This window comes from Pseudophryne corroboree, chromosome 10 (genome assembly GCF_028390025.1).
Source record: "Pseudophryne corroboree isolate aPseCor3 chromosome 10, aPseCor3.hap2, whole genome shotgun sequence".
Classification (NCBI taxonomy): Eukaryota; Metazoa; Chordata; class Amphibia; order Anura; family Myobatrachidae; genus Pseudophryne; species Pseudophryne corroboree.
In genome coordinates, this window is record NC_086453.1 from 197,983,443 (window position 1) to 198,007,274 (window position 23,832).

Consider the following 23,832-nt stretch of genomic DNA (forward strand, 5'->3'; position numbering starts at 1 on the left):
ACCCCACCAACTCCCTCAGTGTCAATTTCCTCCTTCCCCAGGAATGCCAATAGTCCTGCAGGCCATGTCACTGGCAAGTCTGACGAGTCCTCTCCTGCCTGGGATTCCTCCGATGCATCCTTGCGTGTAACGCCTACTGCTGCTGGCGCTGCTGTTGTTGCCGCTGGGAGTCGATGGTCATCCCAGAGGGGAAGTCGTAAGCCCACTTGTACTACTTCCAGTAAGCAATTGACTGTTCAACAGTCCTTTGCGAGGAAGATGAAATATCACAGCAGTCATCCTACTGCAAAGCGGATAACTGAGTCCTTGACAACTATGTTGGTGTTAGACGTGCGTCCGGTATCCGCCGTTAGTTCACAGGGAACTAGACAATTTATTGAGGCAGTGTGCCCCCGTTACCAAATACCATCTAGGTTCCACTTCTCTAGGCAGGCGATACCGAGAATGTACACGGACGTCAGAAAAAGACTCACCAGTGTCCTAAAAAATGCAGTTGTACCCAATGTCCACTTAACCACGGACATGTGGACAAGTGGAGCAGGGCAGGGTCAGGACTATATGACTGTGACAGCCCACTGGGTAGATGTATGGACTCCCGCCGCAAGAACAGCAGCGGCGGCACCAGTAGCAGCATCTCGCAAACGCCAACTCTTTCCTAGGCAGGCTACGCTTTGTATCACCGCTTTCCAGAATACGCACACAGCTGAAAACCTCTTACGGCAACTGAGGAAGATCATCGCGGAATGGCTTACCCCAATTGGACTCTCCTGTGGATTTGTGGCATCGGACAACGCCAGCAATATTGTGTGTGCATTAAATATGGGCAAATTCCAGCACGTCCCATGTTTTGCACATACCTTGAATTTGGTGGTGCAGAATTTTTTAAAAAACGACAGGGGCGTGCAAGAGATGCTGTCGGTGGCCAGAAAAATTGCGGGACACTTTCGGCGTACAGGCACCACGTACAGAAGACTGGAGCACCACCAAAAACTACTGAACCTGCCCTGCCATCATCTGAAGCAAGAAGTGGTAACGAGGTGGAATTCAACCCTCTATATGCTTCAGAGGTTGGAGGAGCAGCAAAAGGCCATTCAAGCCTATACAATTGAGCACGATATAGGAGATGGAATGCACCTGTCTCAAGTGCAGTGGAGAATGATTTCAACGTTGTGCAAGGTTCTGATGCCCTTTGAACTTGCCACACGTGAAGTCAGTTCAGACACTGCCAGCCTGAGTCAGGTCATTCCCCTCATCAGGCTTTTGCAGAAGAAGCTGGAGGCATTGAAGAAGGAGCTAACACGGAGCGATTCCGCTAGGCATGTGGGACTTGTGGATGCAGCCCTTAATTCGCTTAACAAGGATTCACGGGTGGTCAATCTGTTGAAATCAGAGCACTACATTTTGGCCACCGTGCTCGATCCTAGATTTAAAGCCTACCTTGGATCTCTCTTTCCGGCAGACACAGGTCTGCTGGGGTTGAAAGACCTGCTGGTGACAAAATTGTCAAGTCAAGCGGAACGCGACCTGTCAACATCTCCTCCTTCACATTCTCCCGCAACTGGGGGTGCGAGGAAAAGGCTCAGAATTCCGAGCCCACCCGCTGGCGGTGATGCAGGGCAGTCTGGAGCGACTGCTGATGCTGACATCTGGTCCGGACTGAAGGACCTGACAACGATTACGGACATGTCGTCTACTGTCACTGCATATGATTCTCTCAACATTGATAGAATGGTGGAGGATTATATGAGTGACCGCATCCAAGTAGGCACGTCACACAGTCCGTACTTATACTGGCAGGAAAAAGAGGCAATTTGGAGGCCCTTGCACAAACTGGCTTTATTCTACCTAAGTTGCCCTCCCACAAGTGTGTACTCCGAAAGAGTGTTTAGTGCCGCCGCTCACCTTGTCAGCAATCGGCGTACGAGGTTACATCCAGAAAATGTGGAGAAGATGATGTTCATTAAAATGAATTATAATCAATTCCTCCGCGGAGACATTGACCAGCAGCAATTGCCTCCACAAAGTACACAGGGAGCTGAGATGGTGGATTCCAGTGGGGACGAATTGATAATCTGTGAGGAGGGGGATGTACACGGTGATATATCGGAGGGTGAAGATGAGGTGGACATCTTGCCTCTGTAGAGCCAGTTTGTGCAAGGAGAGATTAATTGCTTCTTTTTTGGGGGGGGTCCAAACCAACCCGTCATATCAGTCACAGTCGTGTGGCAGACCCTGTCACTGAAATGATGGGTTGGTTAAAGTGTGCATGTCCTGTTTTGTTTATACAACATAAGGGTGGGTGGGAGGGCCCAAGGATAATTCCATCTTGCACCTCTTTTTTCTTTTCTTTTTCTTTGCATCATGTGCTGATTGGGGAGGGTTTTTTGGAAGGGACATCCTGCGTGACACTGCAGTGCCACTCCTAGATGGGCCCGGTGTTTGTGTCGGCCACTAGGGTCGCTAATCTTACTCACACAGCTACCTCATTGCGCCTCTTTTTTTCTTTGCGTCATGTGCTGTTTGGGGAGGGTTTTTTGGAAGGGACATCCTGCGTGACACTGCAGTGCCACTCCTAGATGTGCCCGGTGTTTGTGTCGGCCACTAGGGTCGCTAATCTTACTCACACAGTCAGCTACCTCATTGCGCCTCTTTTTTTCTTTGCGTCATGTGCTGTTTGGGGAGGGTTTTTTGGAAGGGCCATCCTGCGTGACACTGCAGTGCCACTCCTAGATGGGCCCGGTGTTTGTGTCGGCCACTAGGGTCGCTTATCTTACTCACACAGCGACCTCGGTGCAAATTTTAGGACTAAAAATAATATTGTGAGGTGTGATGTGTTCAGAATAGGCTGAAAATGAGTGTAAATTATGTTTTTTGAGGTTAATAATACTTTGGGATCAAAATTACCCCCAAATTCTATGATTTAAGCTGTTTTTTAGGGTTTTTTAAAAAAAACACCCGAATCCAAAACACACCCGAATCCGACAAAAAAAATTCGGTGAGGTTTTGCCAAAACGCGGTCGAACCCAAAACACGGCCGCGGAACCGAACCCAAAACCAAAACACAAAACCCGAAAAATTTCCGGCGCTCATCTCTACAAAACATACCCTTGTTCCGGATACCATGACACCTAGCTACACCTCTGTGTATTGAGTGCAAGAACAAACTTGCGTTGTTGATGGGTGCAATGTGCTGTTCCAGAATGACACATACTGTAGCTGCCATCACGCAGAACTGAATCAGCCTCATAGTTTATTCTATAAAAGGTCATTTATAGAATAAAAATAAACTTTGAAAATGTAATCTAAGCAAAATGATTCGGTTACATGCATTCACTTAATGCGTCTACAATACTGTTACATGGCACAAAAAATAAGAGGAAAAATATTTTTCCAGGTTACTCAGTTGACCAGTATTTGATGCATTTGTTCATTTATTTATTTCTTTTTGTTAAATAGGATTTATTAATGCGATTTGCAGGCTTTAACCCCACAACGGATGAGGGTGTATTGACATTGCCCTGCTTGATCTCCTAGGCTTTGTTCTGACCTTGTTTCATTGGCAATACTATTATTGTTAGAAATTAAATCGTTAGAAATTCCTGTGGACTTATGTATGAACTTTTCACAGCAGGTAAATTGTTATTAGCAAGGATTAAAGACATATAATGCATCCATTTTAATAACACAGAACGTGGATAGTTTGTGGATGTAAAGCCCATTACTGGAAGTAAAGATTTGGATGAAAATTGAAGAACATGTAATAAGCTTTTATAGGTACAGTAAATACAATGCTATACAATACATGGTCTGGAATATATCAGAGTAATTGGTTTCCGCATACATGGAATTACAATAAAGGAGTGTTTCTGCTATCAAAGTAATGTTTCAGGTTAGGTTCTCTGCAGATGTGGCACCTTCCCAGCATATTTAATCTATCACTAGGAATTGACAATTTGTATAGACAGTAATAGGAGACACAGGGTCAAAATCATGTTCCAAAGTAAAATTAGAATTTGTGACATAACACACATATATTAGCATTATTCATAGGGGAAGGGGGAAGCATATAGGTGACTGTGGAAATTATGGAAACTGTAGGAGCTGCAAAATGTTATTTTGGTGGTAGATTCCTGGTGAATTGGGGCATTACACTGAATGCAAGCTTAGCACTGGAATGCATTTCATATACAGTACATTATAATGTAAACCTAGGTTTTGTGGTTTTCCCTCAAAAAGTAGTCATCTAAGGTATCAGAATATATTTTCAGCATGGCCCTTTTGTGCTAACCAGGCACACAGTAAAGTACATTTTGAGGTAAAATTTTGCCAATGGAAATAAAACATTAAAAACTGCAAATATGAGGAAAATGAGATTCAGATTCAACTGATGAAATAACAGTAATCAGGTTCCACAGGGTACAGCAAATAGTCAAATACACACACCAGCATACTTGGAGAAATGTAACCTAATAAGGGGGTAGGATATTGATCTGTCTTCCCCAATTTGAATTCCTAGCCTTCAAAGCTTGATGATTGAGGTTGATTTTTTTCCACCCGTAACAAATTCATAACGCAACTATTTCAGCAATGACCTGTGCAGCTATTTGTAGGGCATGGAAGACATCTAACTGGAAGAGACAACTTGCTAAATGAGATCAGTCTCCTTAATGTTCTCACAGTACCTTGGATATCCTAAGAAACAGGCTGAATGGGAGCAGGAACTCCAAACTGAGCAGGGCAAAACATGGGTGAAAATGTACATCTTCTGTGTATATAATATGGGACGACACTCAATTGGTAATGCTCACTGTAGTCCCTAGCAACATTATATTGAATAGGTTATTTTCACTGTAGTCCCTAGCAACATGATATGTAATAGGTAATGCTTACTGTAGTCCTTAGCAACATTATATTGAATAGGTAATGCTCACTGTAGTCCCTAGCAACATAATATGGAATGGGTAATGCTCACTGTAGTAAAATACCAGAGAAAGGTACCCATCTGTGTCCAGGGCGCTACAAATCAAAAACACTATATACAAATATAATATGATCAATTAATGAAATACCTCCCTTTCATGTAAGACCGGATGGTAAATTCCCCTTAATGGTAAGTGTAAATGAACGGTTCTATAGATGAACAAATCGTTGTATTGGGATTATATAGTGCAAATTCACCAAAGCTCATGCAAAAAGAAGGCGACAAAAGAGACAACAAATGTGTAGACCAGTTTCGCTTAACATTAAATATTCACGTCTTAAATGGGAATCCAGAACAAGGAGCGTACCCCACTCACACTAAAATAGGTAAGTTCAATCACATCAAGGTACCTTTAGGGAATTTTCATATTGCTACCAATCTCCAATCATATAAAGAGGAGGTTTTCCACCCAATAAGGGTTGTATTTGCATACCAAAGACTCACACAAAAGTGTGACTCCTATCTCTGTATCTTTATGTGTTCTCCACATTGTGAATTAATGCACCCCACTGTGTGTTAGGTATCCAACAAATGTGATCACATCCAATTAAGGAGAAAACGTTTTTCCATATGTAAAAAAAAAAATTTTTTTTTCATAAAGTAAGTACAGCAGCAAGATAAAAAGAATCCACCACCTGGAAAAAGTCACATAAAAATACATAAAAGCACAGAAAAACAAAAAAGGTTTAAAAAGGAGCAACAGTCCATATGACTTGTTCAGGTTTCCTCAAGGCTATTCACAGATGTTGACGCGTTTCGGTCACAAAGACCTTTATCAAGACATGTCTGTACCGTGGGGAGCCTCAATATTTATTGCACAAGTATCGTGGCAAAACGGTTTCTCCTTAATTGGATGTGATCACGTTTGTTGGATACCTAACACACAGTGGGGTGCATTAATTCGCATTGTGGAGAACACATAAAGATACCGAGATAGGAGTCAACACACTTCATTTCGTGTGAGTTGTGGTATGCATCCAGGCTATTGCTTATTATTAAAAGATACCTTGATAGGAGTGTCTTGCTTCACTTTTGTGTGAGTCTTTGGTACGCAAATCCAACCCTTATTGGGTGGAATACCTCCTCTGTATATGATTGGAGCTTGGTAGCAATATGAAAATTCCCTAAAGGTACCTTGATGTTATTGAACTTACCTATATTAGTGTGAGTGGGATACGCTCCTTGTACTAGATTCCCATTAGAAGACGTGAATATTTAATGTTAAGTGAAACTGGTCTACACATTTGTTGTCTCTTTTGTCTCCTTCTTTTTGCATGAGCTTTGGTGAATTTGCACTATAAGAATCCCAATACAACGATTGGATCATCTATAGAACTGTTCATTTACACTGGCCATTAAGGGGAATTTACCATCCGGTCTTACATGAAAGGGATCTATTTCACTAATTGTTTATATTACATTTGAATATAGTGTTTTCTGATTTGTAGAGCCTTGGACACAGACAGGTACCTTTCTCTGGTATTTTGGTTCTTTTAAGTAATTGTGGTGACATTTATTCTGGTACCTGTAGTGCACGGGCAGCTTTTGTCCCAAGTAGATGAGTCCACCAACTTCTACTTTTTGAGAACACTCACTGTAGTCCGTATAGGGTTGCTACCTCATCCCTTTAATTCTGGACACATATTAATTACACAGGTTCTGTGGCTGATTAAAACCAGGTGAAATGGAGTCTTGAATCAGCCAGCCTCAGTGTAATTAATATGTGTCCAGAATTAAAGGGATGAGCTGGCAACCCTAATTCCCTAGCAACATGATATGGAATAGATAATGCTCACTGTAGTCCCTAGCAACATGATATGGAATAGATAATGCTCACTGTAGTCCCTTGCAACATGATATGGAATAGATAATGCTCACTGTAGTCCATAGCAACATGATATTGAGTAGGTAATGCTCACTGTAGTCCCTAGCAACATGATATGGAATAGATAATGCTCACTGTAGTCCCTAGCAACATGATACAGAATAGGTAATGCTCACTGTAGTCCCTAGCAACATGATATGGAATAGATAATGCTCACTGTAGTCCATAGCAACATGATATTGAGTAGGTAATGCTCACTGTAGTCCCTAGCAACATGATATTGAATAGGTAATGCTCACTGTAGTCCCTAGCAGCATGAACAAATACAGTTGTACTACCTCACGTGCAAAAGTAGATAATACAAGTTGTGAGCTGTATCTGCTCTCTAGGTCGACCACACTTAGGTCAACACTGTCTAGGTCGACCTCTGTTGGTCGACAGTAAGTAGGTTGACATGTTTTCTAGGTCGACAGGGACTCTAGGTCAACATGTTCTAGGTCAACATGACAAAGGGTCGACATGAGTTTTTTGTAAAAAAAATAATTTTGGGGACTTTTTCATACTTTACGATCCACGTGGACTACGATTGGGAACAGTAACCTGTGCCGAGTGCAGTGGTAGCAGAGCGAGGCACCTTGCCCGAAGCATGGCGAGCGAAGCGACCCAAGCGAGGAGACATGGTGCACTAATTGGGTATCCCGGTCACTGTACGGAGAAAACGTCACAAAAAAAGGGTGCAAAAACTCATGTCGACCTTCTGTCATGTCGACCTAGAGTCCATATCGACCTAGAAACCATGTCGACCTACCTATATACAATAGTGGTTGACCTAGACACTGTCGACTCAAGTGTGGTCGACCTTGCATAATACACCAGTCGTGAGCATGCCCTCCAGGGCAACTGCTAAACAATGATATATCAACAGTTGTATGCTCAAAAACTTAATTAAATAAACATCCAGCTCAAAAACAAACTGTATCCTGCATTGGTCTTTACCTCTTCTGTAGTGTAAACAAAAAATTACTCTATGGGCCTAATTCTGAGTTAATCGCAGCAGCAAATTTGTTAGCAGTTGGGCAAAACCATGTGCACTGCAGGAGGGGCAGAGGAGGGGCAGATATAACACGTGCAGAGAGAGTTAGATTTGTGTGGGGTGTATTCAAACTGAAATCTAAATTGCAGTGTAAATATAAAGCAGCCATATTTACCCTGCACAGAAACAAAATAACCCACCCAAATCTAACTCTCTCTGCAAATGTTATATCTGCAGTGCACATGGTTTTGCCCAATTGCTAACAAACTTGCTGCTGCGATCAACTCAGAATTACCCCCATGTCCATGTCTCAAAGAATGACTCCAAAGATTGTCTTAAATGTCCTTTATTTCATGTGTCCACAGGGGGTCATTCAGACCCGATCGCACTCTGCATGTTTTTGCAGCCTTGCAATCGGGTATGACCTGCGCATGCGTGTGACCCGCCATGCGCAAGCTCGTTGGCCGCTGGCGACAGCCGTCGCCGGCATCGACAGATCCTACGAAGAAAGCGATTGCACCGGCGATCACAAGAAGATTGACAGACAGAAGGCGTTCATGGGCGGCAACTCACCGTTTTCTGGGAGTGTCCGGAAAAACGCAGGCGGGCCCGGGCGTTTTCAGGGAGGGTTCCTGACGTCACCCACATCCCGGATCGTCGCAGCGGCTGAGTAAGTCCTGGGCTGTGCAGAAACTGCACAAACGTTTGTTTGTGCAGCTCTATGCACAGCCGATCGCACCCCTGCACGGCGATTGCCCCCTCCCCTGTAGGCTGCGATTAACTTGTGTGCGACCAGGTCTGAATCAGGCCCATAGTCTCTATCTTTGGAGAATGGCAGCAGTCAAGTGTGGGAGTTCAATAAAATGCACTATTGAAAAGTGTCGGGAATGAGTGCCCGGAGCTATTCAGTTAGCCACACTGTTAACTCCCATCTATCAGATTTCTGCTTGCATTCTCCTGAGGTACTAGCAGAAATGTAACAAAACTAGTGCCACGATGTGAGGTTTACCACCCACGCTAACAGCATCGCACCTGGCAAATAAATCAGAGAATGCCGTTTACCACGACCAAACAACATTTTTAGTCATGGTACAGCAACCTGCATCTTACAGCTTAAGAGCCAGACGCAATGCGGCTAATTGACTAGCTCTGGGCACTCATTCTCGGTGCTATTCAAAATAGAATTTAATTGTATTATTTTATTAATCCCGGCGCAGAAGGAGTATATAATGTACTTTGATTAGGATTAGTTAAAAAAAAAAATATATATATATATATATATGTGTGTGTGTGTATATATATATATATATATATATATATAAAATGTTAAATCAGATCAGTGCCTGTTTTGCTGGTACTCAAATAAGCCAGTCACTTCTCTAGCAAATTATCGGTGCAATTACAAAAATAACAAAATGGTTGACTGCTCTTGAAATAGCTCTGACCATAAATCCCTTGTCTGCTTTTTTGATATATCACAGAAGGCTAAATAATAACAATAATTAAAAAAAAAACATTTATTTTTCACTAAACACACATTAAAAAATGAATAAATATATTACTTTGTATCATATACAGTAATTGCCAGAAATTCCCACAACCCTACTGAAAGAGGTGGGCTGATAATCAAATGAATGGGTTCTGTGTATCCCGCTGACTGTGAGGACGGTAAACAAGGATCCGGCCAAGTGAGCTGTGTTGATTGTCCCGACTGAGAACCGTACCTATATATTCTATTGCGGTCAATTATTAAATAACTACACGGTACTTCCCTCTGTGCACACCGGAGTAGACACCCATTGCTACGGTGAGTGTCAGACAGCGTAAAGCATAGTTATCAGCACAATGGGGTCAATTACTGGAGATGTACCCCCACCAAAGGAGTGCTTTTTTAATAAAGCGGGATACCTAAGAAGGGATTGTTTAGTGGGAGCTGGAAATCTACTCCTAGAAATCGGTGTGATCTAGCACATCTACCTCAGCAGCTATTTCCCAGAATATACAATAGCAGAGATTTCAATGTCCCTGATAAGGGGCCCCTATTAGGAGTTTTCTGTAGTCTCTGGATGGAGAAAGTGGTGGTGGTAATATACTAATTTAATCAATACATTGTAATCCACTGAGACTGAGATTGTTGCGCAATTATATGATACAAAGAATTATGTTTATTCATTTTTAAATGTGTGTTTAGTGTAAAATAAATGTGTTTTTTTTATAATTATTATTAAGAAGCATTCTGTGATACACCAAAAAAAGCAGACAAGGGATTTATGGTCAGAGCTAGCTCAAGTGCAGTCAACCATCTTCTTCATTTAATTGAATTCATTACAATAAAAGATAAGTCTAAAATAATCACTGTTAACGGAGCAAACAAAATTCTACTGTGTCTCTTTATTAGGGAAACTGATCCCTACTGCTGCTATCTCAAATCCCTGTAATGGGACAAAATAGAGTATGTGTACAAATGTCTCAATATCTGGTTCTTTATCAGATGCTAGCAGACCCTCCAACATGACCCCTGCCATCGGGTGCACAATGATCTGCTCCTCTTAATTTATAATTACTGTCACCAGGGTTGCCATCAGAAACTGTGGGGCCCAGGAATGATAAAATAGACAGGACCCCCTTTCCCCTGTGTTACATGTGTGCCCCATCACCTTTGCAGCCTCCAGTGGTACTACTGACTTCAGTGTACAGCGGGAGACACCTGGCCGCAGCCACTTGATGATTCTCTCCTACTAACCCGGGCTGAGGGAGGGATGGGTCAGCAAGGGATGATCCGTGTGATCACTGTGATATTGTGGTTGGTCCCTGTGGCAGACAGGTAAGTAGACATGACACAGGCAGACAGGTAGGGTGATGTACAAATAGTTAGGTAGATGTGATGCAGGCAGAAGACTGGTAGGTGGCTGTGACGCAGACAGAGAGATACGTGAATGTGACACAGCAGACAGGTAAGTGGATGTGACACAGGAAGAAGACTGGTAGGTGGATGTGACACAGACAGAGAGGTATGTGGGTGTGACACAGCAGACAGGTAAGTGGATGTGACACAGGAAGACAGGTAGGCAGAATCAATTGTTTTTATCATTCCCGATCTCACATCGAAAGTGACTGGAGATCGGGGTTGATATTCAATTGTTTTTTTGTTTTTGTTTTTTTAGCACACACATTACACCCAGAGAAGTCAAGTTTAGCTGCATTAAATAAAACTAAACTAATGGGTGCAATGCAAAAAGTGCCATTTGTGCGCACAAACGAGTCACTTTTCGCACATCTCAGCTCGCCACCCCCGGGGAGCTGAGTAAAAGGGTACTCTACCTGCCGTAATGTGTAAAAGGGGACTCTATCTGGGACTCTAAAAAGGGACTCTACCTGCCGTAATGTGTAAAAGGGGACTCTGTCTGCCATACTGTGTAAAAGGGGACTCTACCTGCCACAGGGAGCTCTACCTGGCGTAATATGTGATACTGTAGGTGCTCCTCCTGGTGTAATGTGCAAAATGGGGCTCTTCCTGGCATAATGTGTGACGGGGCTCTACCTGGCATAATGTGTCAAAGGGGCTCTACCTGGTGTAATATATATATATATATATATATATATATATATATATATATATAATATATACATATGTACATGTGCATATGTGTGTGTGTATATATATATGTATAAAATTGCAAATGATGTAGAGCGCACTCGTGAATAATAGATTAAAACAATACTTTACTTTATGTGACCATTCGCATACATGTTAGTTTAAAAAGGCACACACAGCCAGCTCCACAATTGGGACCACCCAAGGACCAGAGCCGGCCCTAGGTATAGGCAAACTAGGCAATTGCCTAGGGCATTTGATATGCCTAGGGGCATCAGCAGCTTCTGCTGATTAAAATGATATGCGGCATGCTAATATTCTGTGTGTAGCATTTCATATGCAGATACAGCCACAGTCTCACACAGTATATAGGCATGCTGCATATCATTTTAATCAGCAGACGCTGCTTGTGCATCCTAGCCACATAGCAATGCAAATAAGATGCATTTTCATAAAAAAAGGTGCCTGACGTTAGCATTGAGGCAAGATTTATGAGGACACATCTGTATCCAAGCAGAGGCAGAGGTCACAGTGTTAGTGGCAGTGTGAGTGCTGTGTGCATGTGAGTGGGTTGGTTGTGCAGTAGTGTTTGGAATATGTGTAAGGAGCATTATGTGTGTCATGTAAAAATGCATTAATAATGTGCAACATATGTGTAAGGGGCACTATGTGTGTCATTATGTGTATAAGGGCATTAATAATGTGCGGCATATGTGTAACAGGGTACTACTGTATGTGTGTCATTATGTGTATAGGGGCACTAATAATGTGCAGCAAATGTGTAGGGGTACTATGTGTGTCATTATGTGTATAAGGGCATTAATAATGTGCGGCATATGTGTAAGGGACATTATGTGTAAAAGGGCATTAATAAAGGTTGTCATAATGTGTAAGGCGCATTATTGTGTGGAATGTGTATAAATGCATTACTAATGTGTGGCATTATGTGTATAAGGTGCTCTACTTGGTTGCATTGCGTATAGAAAGGGCACTACTGTGTCGTCTAATGTGAATAAATAGCAATAGGGTGTGGTGTAATGTGAATAAGGAGCAATTCAGTGTGATGTAATGTGAATAAGGGGCTCTACTGTGAGGAGTAACATTTATAAGGTAAAGTGATACTACTGTGGGATGTAATATGAATTATGGACACTATCGCATGATCATATGTGAATAAAGTTGCAGTACTGTGTGGAGTAATTGGAATTGGGGTTATTGTGTGGCCATGCCCCTTGAAAGCAAAAACACACCCCTTTTTGGGCTGCGCGCCAAATGTGCGAACTGTTCCTATTTAAAATATAGGGGGTACAAGGTCAGAGGCGGAACCAGCGGTGGTGCTAGGGGGCACCAGCCAAAATCTTGCCTAGGGCATCATACTGGTTAGGGCCGGCTCTGCCAAGGACAGTACATTCACTCGGCGGTGTCTCTCCGATGGAGCTAATCGCTGACTCTCGACACAGCGAATGACGTCCAACCGTCTACGTCAGCAAGCAAGCCACGTCCAACGCGTTTTGTCATTACGGACTTCGTCAGGAGGTGTGTTCGTGATCAGCAAAACTCCATATTTAAATGTCAAGCCTCAATTCCTATTGGATTTCTCTTAATTAATAAATTTTTAACCCCTAAATCCAATTTATTTATTTCAGAGCATACCATTGTGACAAAACTGTTTCAATATACATCAATAAAACAATTGTTTTGACAGAGATAAAACAAATTATCAACAAATTAATCACCACAGGTTTCCGACTGCACAAGCCGCAGCTCCTTCATATACAAAGCGATACTTTCAATAGCCATTGCTACAACAAGAGGTTAATTGCAGATAGCTCTCCCCACAATCATAAAGTCATATTAGAAATCCACTACACATATCTATTACTTATTTATCACAAGGTACTGCATCTATATGTCTTGAACTATATATATCCAGACGCTGCCCACTTGTTAATTAATTTTTTTAAAATATATATATATATATATATATATATACTTTTTTGGGGGGTGAATAATGACAGGCGATGGCTTTGTCCTCCATCGTGCTAGCCACATCTCACGGTACTGACCACGCCCCCTGTGTAGACCACACCCCCACAATGCTGGTCACACACCCTACGGTAGGACACAAAAAGGCCCTTCATTCATTTCAGCTCCAGGCCCCTGTGGACCTTAATCTGGCTCTGTCCATCGGGCACCTGGGAGTGACAGCTGCCATGAGAAATAATTAAATCTTGCTCTAAGTTTCACAGGTAAGTATTGCTGAATGGCTACATAACTCTACTATATATTGCATCAATATGATATGCAGAGGCACTTTAATAGAGGAGAGGGCCCACCCAGAGTCTGCACACTCTCCTCTCTGGCATTGTGCCAGAATCTACTGCGCATGCGCAGGTCTCCGGGAACATGGCACCCACACCGCGTTCCCGGCAACATCTCTATTGCTCATGCGCAAATCCTGGAAAATAGCCACGGCGGCCATTTTCCAAGTGATTTTTGCCACTGCACAGCTAGTGCTGGGCCGACAGAGAGGTGAGTATAATTAAATGGGTGCAGGGTGTGCGATGTGTGGGCAGGACTTTGTGTAATGTCTATACTTATTCTGTAGGAATATTTCAATCTGTAGCTACAATCCATCCAATGGTCTTGACTATCATTTATTGCTTACCTTTGTCTGCTCGGTTTGCTTGGTATTCTTGCTTTATTGCTGTCTTTGTTCCCAATTGTAAAGCGCTGCAGAGTAGGCTATTGCTATATAAATTAAAGTTAAGAATACTAATCCTGCCAGACCCTTATGTGCCCATGTATACATGAAGCAGCTATAACCAGTACAAAAGCTAGATGGCCTTGCTTTTGAGAGACCTTGCAATCTACAGAGAGATATAGAAACAGAAGACTAAAGGTTGGCATATACGTTTCCCTATAAAGATGTTATCTTTATTATGTTTTCTGTTTCTGGTGGGATTTCGCTTTCTGACATTTTTGTTTAAATAGTCTGACACGTACATTGAGTGACACTATAGTAACATTAGTAACAATTATAGTAACATTTTGGTCTGTGCACTATTAGCATTGTCCTCTGACACAACGATTGCATAAATATCTTTCCTTATACTTTCTATGTTTTATTCATATAATGCTTCAATAAAAGATAATTAGAAAAACAAAAAGCAGCACTCTATTAGTAGGTACCACACCTCTCGTTCTGCTTGGTGGATGAAGAACTCATCCACAAAGGAGTCTACAATACCAGAGTAACCTACACGGGAGGGAGGAGGGGGGGAGATGTACTACACCTTGGAGTGTGAGAAAGTGGAGAGAGATAAACTTCCAACCAATCAGCTCCTAACTGTCATTTTTCAAACACAGCCTGTAACATGGCAGCTAGGACCTGATTGGCTGGCACGTTATCTCTCTCCACTTTATCTCACTCAAAGGTTTAGTACATCTCCCCCAGGTATTTGAATACATCAGTATTAAACAAGAGGGCTCATATATGATCTGTTACTCCAATACCAGACTAAAAACTACATAGCGTAACGTTTCAGGGGCCACACTGTGCCTTTCTTCCAACACTCACAAGATTGAAAAAGAAAGGCAGTTCAATACTGGATTAGGATTGATAATATTATTAATGGATATGCTGAATAATACTCAGCCTGCGCATGCTTTTCAAAAGGCCAGACCTGTGTGATTTGGCCTGGCACATGTGGTCAAATTAGTATTTGATCAGATGACTGAGGGGTCTATTTACTAAGCCTTGGATAGAGATAAAGTCAATGGAGATTTAAGTACCAGCCAATCAGCTCCTAACTGCCATGTCACATGCTGTGCTTGAAAAATTACAGTTAGGAGCTGGTTGGCTGATGCTTTATCTCTGTCCACTTTATCTCCATCCAAGGCTTAGTAAATAGAGCCCTGAATCTGGCAGCTACATCTTTCTGAATAAATCACTGGAAACATGGTGTCGGTGCCATTTTCCTAGAGGTATTGTGCATGTGAAATAGTGCATGTCTTTAGAGCATGTGCAGGAGTCTTCAGAGCATGTGCTGGCAAAATATCTTCCAGGCCCCCCTTTCCTGATTGGAGACTGTGGAAGTATATGCTGGAAACAGTCTACAGGACCAGTAGAAGAAGGAAGACTTCATACAGTATGTTCTTTATTGCTCTTTATTACTCACACTTGATGAACAAGTTTGGCCTGCATTGCCTTTACATGCTTTCACTGAGCTGTGAACATATAGCTATATGATTCAGCTGTATGGTTCCTTAGTACCTCTAGGAATGGTATCAGTGGCAGGTGACCAATCTGGGAACTTTGATTTATTTACATGTGTGACAGAAACAGATAAAAGAATTCTGTAACCATACAAGACAGAAAAATATTCAAAACAAGAATTCAATGCATTCCCAAAGCACCAGCATAACATATGAATAAGAAGCAGAGGGGAAATGGAACCATTTCCCTCTGTCTGCACCTCAGTACTCTAAAGGTGGCTAACATGCCGTTTTATAGGGTTTGTTGTGCCATGCTATTAATATGTTTACTTTTCTCATATGAAAACGTGGATACTTGCAAAAACAGGGCATTCAGAGTACCTTGAAGAAATGAGAACTAATAGCTGCATGGACAGGAAATGAAATGTCTCAGTTATGGTGACTCTAGACATTAATGATTCCTATTAAAGGGTCTTTAACCATTTTGATTTAATTTTCCCTTTGTGTACATCCAGAGCCGGACCTAACCAATATGATGCCCTAGGCTACATTTTGGCTGGTGCCTGCTAGCACAGCCACTAGTTCCACCACTGACCCTGCATCCCTTTCCCAGCATCATCACCCCTCACCCATAGCAGTCCTCATTTTGGTGCTCCTACACCCTATATTTTAAATAGGAACTGTGCGCACATTCTGCGCACAGCCCAAAAAGGGTGTGTTCTTGCTGGGAAGGGGCATGGCCACACAAGTACCCCCAATTCAAATTATGCTACACAGTAGTGCAACTTTATTCACATTTTATCATGCGATAGTTATTCACGTTACATCACACAGTAGTACCAGTGACGTGCGGTGGGGTGAGGCAGGTGAAGCAGAGCCTTTCCTGTCATACTTACGTTTAAACCAGAGTTTTGACTGAATAAAGTATATGAAAAAAACTAATCATTTGTTTAAAATATCTTCTTTGCATTATTCTAATATTTTTTTATAGCCCAAATTCTGGAGTAAAAAGTATATGGCAGGTGAGGCAGTGCCTCACCTGCTTATCTTTTCAGCACATCTCTGATCAAAACTCACCAAATTTCCAGGAGTTTGTACTGCTGCACCTGTGTATAATGCCCACATGTACCCTTTGGCTCATATATTGCATGGAATTCTGGCTCTGGGGTTAGCCAGTGCCTCCTCAGCCATTTAGCTCACTGCACGTCCCTGCGTAGTACCACTTTACCTTATATATGTTTCTCCTCACAGTAGTGCCCCTTATTCACATTACATCACACTGAATTGCTCCTTATTCACATTACACCACACCATAATGCTCTTTATTCACATTAGACCACACAGTAGTGCCCTTTCTATATGTTTCACCACGCAGTAGAGCACATTACACACATAATGCCACACATTAGTAATGCATTTTTACACATAGTACCACACAGTAATGCCCCTTACACATATGGAACACATTATTAATGCCCTTATATACATAATGACACACATAATGTCCCTTACACATATGCCGCACATTATTAGTGCCCTTATACACATGACACACATAATGTCCCTTTCACATATGCTGCACATTATTAGTGCCCGTGCCCCTTACACATATGCTGCACATTATTAATGCATTTATACACATGACACACATAATGCCCCTTACACATATGCCGAACACTACTGCACAGCCAACCCACCCACACACAGCACTCACATGGCCGCTAACACTGTGACCTCTGCCTCTACTTGGATACAGATGTGTCCTCATACATTTTCCCTCAATACGCCATGCAGCAGGAGATGCCTGTCGTGAGTCAGCTGGCAGCTCTGCTAACGTCGGTTTTTGTTTATGAAATTGTGTCTTATTTGCATTGCTATGTGGCTAGGGTGCACATACAGCTTCTGCTGAAAAAATTATATGTAGTATGCCTATATTCTGTGTGCAACTGTGGCTGTATCTGCATATGAAATGCTACATTACAGTGATTTCCAGGAATACACTGTAATGTAGCATTTCATATGCAGATACAGCCACACTCACACACAGAATATAGGCATGCAGCATATCATTTTAATCAGCAAAAGCTGCTTGTGCCCCTAGGCATACCAAATGCCATAGGCATTTGCCTAGTTTGCCTATGCCTGGGGCCGACTCTGTGTACATCCAGTGTCAGACTAGGGCATGAAGTGCCCACCAGGGGAACGCAGTGGTAGGGGTCCATGTTTAGGAGTTTGGTCAGTCACCAGAGGGGATGTGGCCAGCCGCCACATTTTGTTTCCCTAACCACTAGAGAGTTCATGGGCTGGGCCCATTGATAAATATATATAGTAAATACTACTAGTGCATGACTGATAATGTACCAAATTAATAACATCAATGCACTGTATAAAATATACCATTGCCCTGTGCAGTGGTTCCGGTATTAATGGTCGCCCATGTTATGGTCGACAGTCATTAGGTCGACCACTATTGGTCGACATTGACATGGTCGACATGGACACATGGTCGACACATGAAAGGTCGACACATGAAAGGTCGACATGAGTTTTTTACTTTTTTTTGGTGTCGTTTTTTGCGTAAAGTGACGGGGAACCCCAATTAGTGCACCACGTTCGCTCGCCATGCTTCGGGCAAGGTGCCTCGCGCAGATTACCGTTCCCAGTCTTAGTCCACGTGGATCGTAAAGTATGGAAAAGTCCCACAAAAGAAAAAAAAGTAAAAAAAATGCATGTCGACCTTTTCATGTGTCGACCATGTTCATGTGTCGACCATGTGTACATGCCGACCATGTCCATGTCGACCAATAGTGGTCGACCTAATGACTGTCAACCATAACATGGTCGACCATCTGAACGGATACACTGTGGCGTATAAGGTAACACATGTATAATATATCATTCAAGTACACAGTCTGGAACCAAATCCTAGAGGAAGAAGTGAGCACCCCCCCTACCCCATCCAACCCTGTGTACATCCTAAATTCTGAGTCTTATATCTGCATTTTACCTAGTTTATGTTGTTATAGAGCTATAGTAGTAAGTTTCTTACAGGAGATCAGAAGTCTGTAGAGCTGGCTTTACCTTTGTACAGAGTCCTCCATTCAACCTTATTATGATGTTATAATCCTGTCACATTAAAATAATAAAGAGGCAAGGAGTGGGTGTGATGTGATTGAGGAAGACGTAGAACAACATTGGAGTATTGCCAGATCCTAAAAACACTGAAAATATGACAGTTGAGCAGGCAGAGGGAGCGCACAGACATTCCTGACTTTCTCTTACCTGCACATAAAATGATGTCAGCAATTAGAAAATACATTTATATATAGACTTTTATTAATATATTAATCAACAGATCCACATTGTAATCTAATTGTATTCTAAATTCAGTGTAAAACTGTTTTTAGATTTTTTTCCTGTCTGTTTCTTAATGTTGGCTATAGTCATCTATATATTTAAATGGGATGTATTTAATAAAACAGCTGTTGGGATCCCGGCATTCAGAATCCCAATGCCAGAATCCCGAAGGCCGGTAAAATGTTGGTGGTCAGAATACCCCCCCCCCCCCCCCCTGTATTCCCACTCGGGTGGTGGCTCCACACCACCACCTGAGGGAGATTAGAACCCAAGGCGAGCAAATCTCGCCACTGTGCCTGAAGTGTGGCAAGTACAGCGAGCCTGCAAGGGGACTCACTGCGCCAGCTGGCGGTATTATGGCTGACGGGATGCCGCTGTTGGGATCCTGACACCCGGAATCCAGTCAGCCAGTATACCGTATCAAACCCATTTAATTGGCTAAACAATTTTTTTGTGAGAGCAACTACTCCAAAATGACAACACCGATTTTGATGGTTCAGGTGTCATTCGATAGGGTGTGTGATATAGATGTGGAATAATTATGCAAAATTTTGATAAGTGGTCAGGTTGTTGTGGAGAAACGTGTCAAAGTTGTGATATTTCCCATAGAAAAAGCATTGAGTGGTTGGCTCGAGATTTTTTTTGCTCGATTTCGAGTAACGGTTGACTAGTTAGTATCTTATGGTAGCAAAATACTACTAAGATGTGCAAGCATAGACACTTTTCAAAGGAGCAATAAATGAATATGACTCCCCAAATCCATATTCACTGTTTTATTAAATCTAAAATACAATGGCCCTCATTCCGAGTTGATCGCTCGGTATTTTTCATCGCATCGCAGTGAAATTCCGCTTAGTACGCATGCGCAATATTCGCACTGCGACTGCGCCAAGTAATTTTACAATGGAGATAGTATTTTTACTCACGGCTTTTTCATCGCTCCGGCGATCGTAATGTGATTGACAGGAAATGGGTGTTACTGGGCGGAAACACGGCGTTTCAGGGGCGTGTGGCTGAAAACGCTACCGTTTCCGGAAAAAACGCAGGAGTGGCCGGAGAAACGGTGGGAGTGCCTGGGCGAACGCTGGGTGTGTTTGTGACGTCAACCAGGAACGACAAGCACTGAACTGATCGCACAGGCAGAGTAAGTCAGAAGCTACTCTGAAACTGCTAAGTAGTTAGTAATCGCAATATTGCGAATACATCGGTCGCAATTTTAAGAAGCTAAGATTCACTCCCAGTAGGCGGCGGCTTAGCGTGTGTAACTCTGCTAAAATCGCCTTGCGAGCGATCAACTCGGAATGAAGGCCAATGTTATTTTATTCTATCAACTTCATAGTACAAATGGTGCCAGAGCTGCACTGTGGATGGCTGAATTACTCATTTTCCTCCGTACATGAGACCCTGCCCCTTCTCCTATACTGCCTTCTCCACCCCCTCTCCACCTGTACCATTGGTTAAATGTAATAGCTTCCGAGTTCCAGAGGTGCAGCAATTTTTTACGAGTTTGCCTGTTTTTTTTTTAAGGCAACAAATCAATTTTTTTAAAACAGCAATTATTTACAAGGCAAAACCAGAATGGTTTGCCCATTTTTAAAAATGGGCAGACTCACACAAAATTCCCACAGGTTTGGAACTAGGAGGCTATTACATTTAGCCATATGTGTTTAATCCTTTTCTACCTCCCATCTCTGACCAAGACTCCACCCCTCACTCCAGTCACTAATATGTTCTCTGTATTGTATAGTGGTGACTGTGATGGCCTCCGCATTATATGGCAGTCACTGATACTCTCTGCATTATCTGGTGGTCACTGTGATGTTCTTCGCATTTTATGGCCATTGCCATAATGTTCTCTGCATTATATGGCAGTCTCTGATGCTCTCTGTATTCTATGGCAGTCAATCCTGTGCTCAACATATTATAAGGCAGTCACTACTATCCTCCTATGTATTATATGTCAGTCACTGTGATGCTGGTCACTGTGATGCTCTGTGGTGGGTGAGGTAGTGTAGTACATACAGCAATACATAGCCATTGAGTTTTGAGACAGTGGAGTATGTTTACTCCATTTTAAAGTGAAGACACCCCAGAACCACATAATAAAATCAACAGGCACTAACACCTCAATGTAATGGGACTAGAAGCCATGCCCTGGGTGACAGAATGCTTAGCTTCACCCCTGACTTCAGAAAGAACAGCCATATGCATAGTAGGCAAAGGGTATAACAGTTTAAAGGTATAGCAAACCATGGTTCTAGATATACAAGACACTATGAATATTGACATAGACTCTTGAAGGAAGATAGAGCCAAGGGTACATAGAGGGAGAGGGATGAGAATCTGCATTACGGAATGTTTACCATATCTGAAAAATACCACAAACTCTAGCATTCATGCTAATTCCAACACTCAATATCCTCAACCAGGCATTAATAATTGTGGCTATCAGTTTGTCTATTGCTGACCTAAGCATTCTAGATTGGATAATACAAGCTGGAGACATAATGAAAGTCCAGATTTGCAGGAAGAGGAGCTACTGCAGAACAACCTGAAAGGTACATACATAATGAATCACACATGTGCCTTCTTCTTTATGTTTATATCAGGGGAAGCACAGGATTCTTCCAGCAAAAGTTATTTCTGAAGCCAATGTAACTATATATATCAATTCCTAATTCAAACGCTGATGTCAGTCATCACCATGATCACAGTAAGATTAAGAAATATTATAAAAGTACATGTACTATATGCGAATGTACTGTTCATATAGATTACAGTATGTAGACATGTGTCCATTGTGTCTTGACAAGCAATCCCTGTATCAACACAATAAGATACAGTAGGATTAAAGGCATAGATAAAATAAGCCATGTGTTCTAGAGTTTCTCATTCATTGTGTGTTATAAGAGGCACACAATAATACAGCATTCTGCTTCATTCTACTGTATGGAAAAGCCACATACACTGGTGAAAAGGATCAGTGCTGACACATACAGTACATTAGGACTGTTATCCTCACCAGCTAAGAAAATGCTCTTACTACAGTATGCTATATACATTCATTGCTACTACAGTATGCTATATACATTCATTGCTACTACAGTATGCTATATACATTCATTGCTTAGCCACAATATCATCTTATCATTCATCTTACTACAGTATGCTATATACATTCATTGCTTAGCCACAATATCCTCTTATCATTCATCAATTTTATGTACATAGATGCTAGCTGGTAGTGATGTTATGTTTGTAACTAAATTTGTATTTATTTATTTATTTGAAATCTATCTGTCTATCTATCTATCTATCTATCTATCTATCTATCTATCTATCTATCTATCTATCTGTCTGTCTATCTAGTACCAAACACTGCTCCATGCTACCTTGGTGGGCTGGAAATGATAGTGTTAATATCCTATTTTGTCAGGGGGAAAAAAAACAATGAGTTGCCCTAAACAGTACATTTTTAATGCTATCCATCAAAGTCAAATGCTCGTTAGATTAAACTTTTAACTCTTTCATTTTATAGGGTCTCATTAGTGTAAAGTCCCAAATTGTCATTTTTGGCATGATGTGAACTTGTACTGGCGTTACAGCCACATCATATTCATCTACTTACCCTTGAGTGACATTTAAAGCCGAAATATACCACAACGATGGTTGGAGTCAAAACGATAGTAAATATGACAGCCAGGATGATGGAGTTAACAAGGAAAGCCACAAAGTTAGCTCCAGATACGAACATAGTCCAAATCCAGCACCCCCACCTGCTCCGGGACTCCATGGGCAGAAGCTGGTCATCCATGGTATAGGGAGGGAGGCCAGGGATCATTTGTGAGGTGTCTGACATGCTGTCTACCTCAAAGTCTTCAATCTCTTGGTCCGACATTTTCAGATGGAGAATGACCTTAGAATTGCGTCCTGAAAGATGTGTCCCAAGAAGTATGCTGTTTCAGTGTGTTAGCACTTCTCTTTCACACTTCCACGTTCACCAGTGGGAGTGCAAAGTGCTACAGTAGGAGACTGGGATGGCTCAGCGTCTGGATCAGTCTCACCGGTACTTCCAAACTAACAATCACCTCCAAATCTTTCTCCTTCAAAATTAAGTTGCAACAAATTGTCCAAATGTTCTTGTATTATTTGCAAAATACTCTGAATAACAGATCCATGAATGTGATCCTTGGTGCAATAGGTATGTTATATCATGATATGCCTAAAGTTATCATAATGGTCTTCCTACTGTTCGAGATGGGTGTAAGAGAGCCGTATCCTGAAGTGATGCTTGGAGAGTGAGAAGTGCCTGTGTTAGCAGCTGGCTGCTACGGGCTGGATATTTCTCTGTTCACATCCTCAGCATTGCGAGCAGGCTTCCAAGTACCGTCTTCAGCCACTAGCCAATCGGCTGCCGCCAGAGTCGCAGCATCTGTCTCTCCACTGAGCGTGCATCTATACACTTGGCTCTCGCTCCATCAATTCAGGTTATTCCAAGTTGCAGCTAGTGTCATTCCTTACACCAATTCCGGCTTTTTTCTCACTTCCCAGTTAGGGGGTAATGCAGCAGAGCATTTTTCAATCTACAGAGCTTTGATGTGTCTGATAAGTGGGACGTGGGTGTCAGTTTGCATGTGCCATAGAGGGAAATCAACTACGACACGATCTTATAGGAGTCTGTCTATGGCCCTCATTCCGAGTTGTTCGCTCGCTAGCTGCTTTTAGCAGCTGTGCACACGCTAAGCCGCCGCCTACTGGGAGTGTATCTTAGCTTTGCAGAATTGCGAACGAAAGATTCGCATAATTGCGAATAGAAATTTCTT

At 42.2% G+C, this 23,832-nt stretch overlaps 1 protein-coding gene across 1 annotated transcript in view; it reads right to left on the reverse strand.

Moving 5' to 3' along the window:
- TMEM88B (transmembrane protein 88B) overlaps positions 1–23,611 on the reverse strand; it is a 465,170-nt gene extending 441,559 nt beyond the window's left edge. Inside the window, exon 1 of the mRNA XM_063941871.1 lies at positions 22,638–23,611. Coding sequence (XP_063797941.1) covers positions 22,638–22,907 — 270 coding nt within the window. The 5' untranslated portion in view covers positions 22,908–23,611. The remainder of the gene's footprint in view (positions 1–22,637) is intronic.
- Positions 23,612–23,832: the final 221 nt, after the last annotated feature.